We start from the raw sequence: 7,946 nt of genomic DNA on the forward strand, positions 1-7,946 counted from the left end.
TGCCCAGGCTGGAGTGCAGTGGCACGATCTCGGCTCACCACAATCTCCACCTCCCAGGTTCAAGTGATTCTCCTGTCTCAGCCTCCCAAGTAGCTGGGACTACAGGCACAAGCCACCATGCGCGGCTAATTTTTGTATTTTTAGTACAGACAGGGTTTCATTATGTTGCCCAGGCTGGTCTCGAATTCCTGACCTTGTGATCTGTCCGTCTCAGCTTCCCAAAGTGCTGGGATTACAGGTGTGTGCCACCACGCCTGGCCTATTTATTGGTTTTAATATTGATTTGTAGGCATGCTTTATATATTTTAGATATCAACACGTTATCAGTTATGTGTGCTACAGATAGCTTCTCTAAGTTTGTATCCTGCCTCTTCACTTTCTTTTTTAAAAAACTGAGATAGGGTCTTGCCATAACTACTGGACTCAACAGATCTGCTTATTTTGGCCTCCCAAAGTTCTGAGATTACAGGTGTGAGCCACCGCGCCTGGCTGCCTCTTCATCTTCTCCACAGTGTCTTCTGTTCTTGATTTTAATATTGTTGAATTTGTCTCTTACTTGTGTATTATTTTAAAACGGTTTGCATATTCTGAGCCTATACCATTTATATTTTTAGGTTTTAAAGTTGTCTTTTACATTTAGGTCTTTAATCCACTGGAAATTTTTATGTTTGGCGTAAGGTAGGAATACAAGGTACAATTTCATTTTTCCCATGTGGATATTCACTTTTCTCTGCATTCTCCTTTCGCGAGTTATCTGCAATGTCTTCTGTTTTATATTGCATTTCCAAACATGTATGACTATGATTCTAGGCCCTTTAGTCTGTTTCACTGGTTAGTCTATTCCACACCAATGCCACACTAAATTTTACTTGCCAGTACTGATATTTGGTAGAGCAAGTCCTCAAATCTATCATCTATTCTTTCTTTCTTCTTCTTCTTTTTTTTTTTTTTTTTGAGACAGAGTATTGCTCTGTGGCTCAGGCTGGGGCGCATTGGCGCATTCTCAGCTCACTGCAACCTCTGCCTCCTGGGTTCAAGCGATTCTCCTGCCTCAGCCTCCCAAGTGACTGGGGCTACAGGTGCCCACCACCACGCCCAGTTTTTATATTTTTTAGTGGAGAGGAGGTTTCACCATGTTGGCCAGGCTGGTCTCGAACTCCTGACCTCAAGTGACCCACCCACCTCAGCCTCCCAAGTGCTGGGATTACAGGCGTGAGCCACACCACGCCCAGCCCTCATATCTATTCTTTTTCCATAATAATGTCAAAGTTATCCTTGGCCTTCGGCTCTTCTAAATGAATTTTAGAATCAGTTTGAAGTTTCCAAGAACTGCATTGACCCTATAGATCAATTTGGGGAGAACTGACAATCTTCACATCTATGAAACTGGGATATCTATTTAATAAGATTTTTTACTTTCTCCATAGTTGCTTAATTTTTTAATGTACTGATCATTTCTCCATCGATTTTTCCACAACAAAATTATTTCTTAAGTTTTTAAAAATTTTAAATTCATTTATTTTTTATTTTTTTGAGATGGAGTCTCCCTCTGTTGCCCAGGCTGGAGTGCAGTGGCACAACCTGAGGTTACTGAAACCTCCACCTTCCAGGTTCAAGCGATTCTCCTGCTTCAGCCTCCCAAGTAGGTGGGATTACAGGCACGTGCCACCATGCCTGGCTTATTTTTTTGTATTTTTAGTAGAGATGGGGTTTCACCATGTTGGATAGGCTGATCTCGAACTCCTGGCCTCAGGTGATCCACATGCCTCGGCCTCCCAAAGTGTTGGGATTACAGGCATGAGCCACCGTGCCTGGCCTTAAATTTATTTCTATGTTTTAGAGACAGGTTCTCGTCCTGTCTCCCAGGCTGGCAAGCAGTGACACAATCATAGCTCTCTGCATACTCAAACTCTAGGGCTCAAGCTGTTTTCCTGCCTTAGCCTCTGAAGTAGCGAAGACTACAGGCATGAGTAACCGTGCCCAGGCTAAAACTATTTTCAGATATTAAATGATATTATTTGCCTACTGCAATGAATGGTCAGGGAACCTCAAATATTTGCTGAACTGACTTGTTTCTGATTGGTTTCCTTAATTTATACAGCAAACAAATACTTATTAATAATAAGCTACCCCAGCCTGGCCAATATGATGAAACCTCATCTCTACTAAAAATACAAAAAAATATTAGCCAGGCGTGGTGGCAGGCGCCTGTAGTTCCAGCTACTCGGGAGGCTAAGGCAGGAGAATCGCTTGAACCCAGAAGGCGGGGATTGCAGTGAGCAGAGATCGCGCCACTGCACTACAGCCTGGCTGACAGAGCGAGACTCCGTCTCAAAATGAATAATAATAATAATAATAATAATAATAATAATAACAACAATAAGTTATCTATGTGCCAGACTCTATGCTATGCACTGACGGAAAAAAGAAAATCCTCTACTATTCTACTCTCACCCTTGAAAAAACCATTGTCTCTCTTCTTTTCCTTCATTCCAGTTCCACCAAAAATATGCTCTATGCTTGAATCTTAACTTGAACAATTCTTCTCATTGGACAATCCATCATCCTCTGCACATTAAAACTTGAATGGTTCTTTTAATTTCATGTGCTCTGAAGAGGAGACAGAAAGCGTAGTAATCCTAAGCATTATGATACTTCTCTTCCTACAAGATCTGCACCTGTCGCAGTAGATAAATTCATTCAAGTTCCTTACATAAACAATTTCAATCTTAAAGCTTCAAAACCTCCCACGGATATGTAAACTGCCCCAATAAGGAAAGAAGCAAGTATAACAAAAATGGCATAAACTATGGTTTCCGCATTAGAAAGTCTTAAGACGCATTAAGAATCACTTAAGGCTGGGTACGGTGGTTCATACCTGTAATTCCACCACTTTGGGAGGCTCAGGCGGGTGGATTACTTGAGGTCAGGAGTTCAAGAACAGACTGGCCAACATGGTGAAAACCCATCTCTACTAAAATACAAAAATTAGCCAGGCATGGTGGCGCGCGACTGTAGTCCCAGCTACTTGGGAGGCTGAGGCACGAGAATCGGCTTGAAACCAGGAGGTGGAGGTTGCAGTGAGCCGAGATCGCGCCACTGCACTCCAGCCTGGGCGACAGAGCAAGACTCTGTCAAAGAAAAAAAAAAAAACCTTAACTAGGAAACTGGTGAAAACTAGTTTTCTTAACTAGAAAATTGGTGGGGATTTCCTCAGATTGTACACCGGGAACTCAGGTTAGTCAGGTCTCGGAAATAAAGGTCAGATTTCTAGGTCAGCCCGCCTACTCCCCAACCTTCCAACATTAAGATCTCTCCAGGGCCTTCAAGCTCTGTCTTCATCCCTAAATCTACTCAGGTCTTTCATTCACAGCACAGTTATTTAGTACTTATGTTGTTGTCAAACACAGTGGCTAGATGAAGGGAATACAAAAGCACAATCTTTGCAGTCAAAGGGGCTCACAGCAAGAGTAAGGTTTGTAAATACATAATTACTCCACAATGTGATAATCGGTATCTTTGAAAACAGAAGGGTTGATTCAATCTTCCAGGGAGTGACTGAGTTGGGTCTTACAAAGGATGAGCTTTGCAATTCAAGAAAAAAGAAAAAAAAGGCAGACCATTTCAGCAGACAGAAAGGCGTGGTTAGGCGAGTGCTGCGAGCTGTTCGAGGTCAGTGAAGCTGGGGGTATGAGGAGGGCTCGCACCAGGCGGAGGTTGGGAAACCTCGGAGTTGCGGGAGAAATCAGAATCCAGGTCCCCTCAGCTACCCTGGGGCCGCTCCCCATAGCCAGCTGCCCCCGCTCCAAGCCCCACTACAAGCCGGGAAACGCAAAACGGAGGCAACCTGGCCAAAGGCAGAGGAACCCCCCCCAAGACCCTGAGGACCCAGACCTGGCCCTGCGGACTGCCCGCACCTTGCCAAGCAGCCGTCTCAGGCCCTCGCAGTCGAACTCCATCTCCAGCCCGGTCCCGAGCCAGGTCCCACGACCCCAGCCTCCTGGCCTTGTTCCGGACTTGCTGCAGGACGGAAGCCGCTGAGGACCAAACTTCCGGGCGGTGCAAGGCCCCGCCTCTTCCCAGACTGAAAACTCCACCCGCATTCAAAGCACCGGGTTCAGCCGCGGCTGCGTCCGGAATCCGAGGTACCTGCTTCTTGACCCCGGAGTGGGCAAGTGACGAGGGCACGGCCAGAAACGCTTTGGCGTCAAGGAAACCACCCATCTTCCTGGAAGGAAACTTGAGGACACTTATGAAGAGAAGACTAGGAAGGACCGGAGTAGAATCTATAAAGGAGGTAGAAGCAACACGCGGTGTTCTTGAAGAGTTTCCAGACAGATGTGTTAAATTCCGCAGTGTATCAGGAAAGAGCAAGACCTAAAATTGCGGTTGAATTTAGGAAGGAGGCGGTAATGGAATTTCAGAAGCAAAATTTCAGGGAGTAGAAAGGAGAAACAAAGTCAGGAGGATCCTTGTCGGAGAAGCGGAGCCCCAGCATGAGGGTGGCGCAGCACGGGGCGAGGGGTTGCTTTTTAATTTTTTTAGGGGTGCCATAACAATGTTGGTGGTCAGAGAGAGGAGACAGCCAGGTGAACGAAAAAGTTGGAAAACAAAAGAGGAGGGAGGTGGGTGAATAAGGTCATTTGGAGAAGGTGGGCGAAGAAGAGATGCAGGATACAGTAATTTTCTGGTGTTATTTGGTCTCCTTGACCCGTGACTGACTTACCTTCCCTGTATCCCAGGCGTGAGCCGCTGAAGCGAAAAGTCAGGAGCTGGATATTATAATTGTCAAGAGGTTGGGCGTATAGGAGGGAGATTGTATTTATAGGAAGATCTGAAGGGAGCGCTGCCCTGACTCAGGAGAAGCAGCTGAAAAGCTGGAAGGAACATTCATTCAGAAAGTATTTGTTGAGCATCTACTACTTGCCAGCTACTTTTCCAGGACTCAGGATACAGCAGTGAACAAAATACACTCAGATAGCTGCTGTCTTTTTTTTTTTTTTTTTTTTTTTGAGACGGAGTCTCACTCTGTCGCCCAGGCTGGAGTGCAGTGGCCGGATCTCAGCTCACTGCAAGCTCCGCCTCCCGGGTTCACGCCATTCTCCTGCCTCAGCCTCCAGAGTAGCTGGGACTACAGGCGCCCGCCACCTCGCCCGGCTAGTTTTTTGTATTTTTTAGTAGAGACGGGGTTTCACCGGGTTAGCCAGGATGGTCTCAATCTCCTGACCTTGTGATCCGCCCGTCTCGGCCTCCCAAAGTGCTGGGATTACAGGCTTGAGCCACCGTGCCCGGCCGATAGCTGCTGTCTTAAGGGTGTCATTCCTTTATTAGCAGAGGGAGAGCAAAACAATAAATGTTATAAGTAAATTATTCAGCGTGTCTGAAGGTTGATTATGTGTTGTGGAGAATAAATTCTTAAAAGGGTAAGGAGATTGGGGTAGTTCTCACTGAGGGTTGAGGGAGTAAGTGTTACGAATCAGAGTGCAGACAAAGCAGAAGCCTAAGATAGGCATGTGCAGAGGGAGGCTCAACACAGCAAGAAGGCCAGTGTGGCTGGAGTAGAATGAAGTAAGACAGGAGTAGAGACAAGGAGGCTAAGTCAGGGAAACAAGAGGGAGGAACAAATAGTTTAGAGAAGTGAGTCTTTTAGTGTGATCTCCAGACCTGCAGCCTCAGATGCGGGGAGTTGTTAGAAGTGCAGAGGCCCGTTGGGCTGTACCCTCGCGACTTTGGGAGGCTGAGCGGCGATCACGAGATGTTATCTATCATGACTAAATACAGTGAAACTCACTGCATTAAAAATACAAAATCAGTCGGAAGATGAGGGAAGCGGGAGCAGGAAGCCCAGTTGAATGGAATGGAGGGTAGAGGATGGCATTATTCAGAGGCGGAAGCCAGTGACTGACGCGCTTACCGCATCAGCCAAGGCTCGCTCAGCAAAAAAGAAGCGCAGAATCTAGAAGACCTCACCCCAGCTTTGTTCAATCACAGGCTCTGGGGTTGGGAACCAGCAGTTCTCTTTTTTGAGACGGAGTCTCGCCGTCACCCAGGTTGGGAGTGCAGTGGCCGGATCTCAGCTCACTACAAGCTCCGCCTCCCGGTTCCCGCCATTCTCCCACTCTCAGCCTCCTCGGAGTAGCTGGGACTACAGGCTCTCGCCACCCCTCGGGCCTGCCATATTTTTAGTAGAGACGGGTTTCACTGTAGTTAGCCAGGATGGTCTTGATCTCCTGACCTCGTGATCCGCCCGTCTCGGCCTCCCAAAGTGCTGGGATTACAGGCTTGAGCCACCGCGCCCGGCCAGCAGTTCTCTTTTCACTAGTCTTCCAGATGATTCTGATGGGTGATGAAGTCCAAGAACCACGTGGGGCTTTGTAGACAATTGTAAGGACTCTGGCCTGTCCCTGCCCTCCAGCCAGAGACCATCAGGAACACACCTGTACTTAAACAAGTTGAGTTCATTATTAATAGTTCTTTTTTTTTTTTTTTTGAGACAGAGACTCGCTCTGTCGCCCAGGCTGGAGTGCAGTGGCGCGATCTCGGCTCACTGCAAGCTCCGCCTCCCGGGTTCACGCCATTCTCCTGCCTCAGCCTCCCGAGTAGCTGGGACTACAGGCGCCCACAACCGCGCCCGGCTAATTTTTTGTATTTTTAGTAGAGACGGGGTTTCACCGTGGTCTTGATCTCCTGACCTTGTGATCCGCCCGCCTCGGCCTCCCAAAGTGCTGGGATTACAGGCGTGAGCCACCGCGCCCGGCCATTAATAGTTCTTGCAGTGAGGAAGCAGGTGCTGTGGAGAACCATTGGGACAGCTTGGTGAGAGAACCTATTACAGAATTTGGGCGATTTGCGGGAGGGCTCAAGAATCCAGGGCTTCACCCTGGATTGGGTGCTGTCAGAAAGCAGGGACGTTTCTGTGACTAGGTATCTGAATCAGTATTGTCTGTAAGATGGACAGACTAGAATGAAGATAAAGCTATACTTGGTAAAGAAGCAGCAGTCACTCATAATAGAGAAGAACATTTTTATATTTCATGGCTTGCAGTGACCTTGCTCTCTTGTCTCTTAGACAAAATTTTGAAATGGCCTCGTTGTGTCTCACTTTTTTTAGTCTGACTGACCTTGTCTCACTCATGTTGGTGTTCTGTGAGATTATGTGCCACAGAAGAATAACTGGGCCAAGCTGTGAGCATCAGTCCAGCTTCTAACAACCCTGAAGTCTAGCTGTGTCAGACCAGCTCTCAGATGTCAGGGCCTACCTCTTCCTTTCTCAGGCTTTTAATCTGGGAGAAAGAGAAAGCCACTGGGAGGGTTCAAACAGAACAGTGACATGATCTGACTGAGGTTTAAAAAAATATTAATAACTCTGCGGTGTTGTGAAGAGGCAGCAGTATGGGGCAAGAGTAGGCCAGAAGACAACGTAGGAGGAAGATTACAGAGAAAAGTTGATAGAAGGACTGTTAAGTGCATCTCACCCAGATCTAACCAACCTTGAAACAGAACTGCCAGGGGCTCCAAGTTCTAATAGATCCTGCCAGAAATCCGTGTTATAAGGAAAAGATACCCATTAGCAGCAAGGCCAGGGCAAGATTGTTCCATCTTTTATGAAAGAGTCTTTTATGGAAGAGGCCTTCCAGCCAAATCTTCAATTCTCTTCTGGTCTAGTCACTATACACACTTTATGCCAGATAGAGTGTGAGTGAATGTGTGTGTGTGTGTGTGTGTGTAGCGTTTCCTTTGTGAAGGGTACATTGCTAAGAGTTTTATGTGCTTTATCTCTGTTCATCTTCCTAAGACCCTATGACCTGGATAGAATTATTACCTCAGTTTTACTGATAAGAAAACTGTGGTTTATTGTTATATTACCTATTTTCCATGTTTCTGAGATTCTGCTGAATAAGAGATATATTAATGATAGCTTTTGGGGGGAGAAGAAGACTACAAAA

General features: G+C 46.6%; 1 protein-coding gene across 7 annotated transcripts in view; it reads right to left on the reverse strand.

Annotated features, from left to right (window-relative positions):
* The window catches only part of UEVLD (UEV and lactate/malate dehyrogenase domains), a 69,277-nt gene extending 65,221 nt beyond the window's left edge, over positions 1–4,056 (reverse strand). For 2 of the 7 annotated variants that reach the window (XM_009186451.4, XM_031653365.1), the window contains exon 1: positions 3,918–4,021. Coding sequence is in view for 2 of the 7 variants with exons in the window: in XM_021925957.2 (XP_021781649.1) it covers positions 3,918–3,959 (42 nt within the window). In the remaining 5 variants the exon portion in view is untranslated. The other 5 variants (XR_004177498.1, XR_004177499.1, XM_021925957.2 and 2 more) reach the window with 5 other exon arrangements.
* Between the last annotated feature and the right edge of the window lie 3,890 nt (positions 4,057–7,946).

Source organism: Papio anubis, chromosome 12, assembly GCF_008728515.1.
Source record: "Papio anubis isolate 15944 chromosome 12, Panubis1.0, whole genome shotgun sequence".
Lineage (NCBI taxonomy): Eukaryota > Metazoa > Chordata > Mammalia > Primates > Cercopithecidae > Papio > Papio anubis.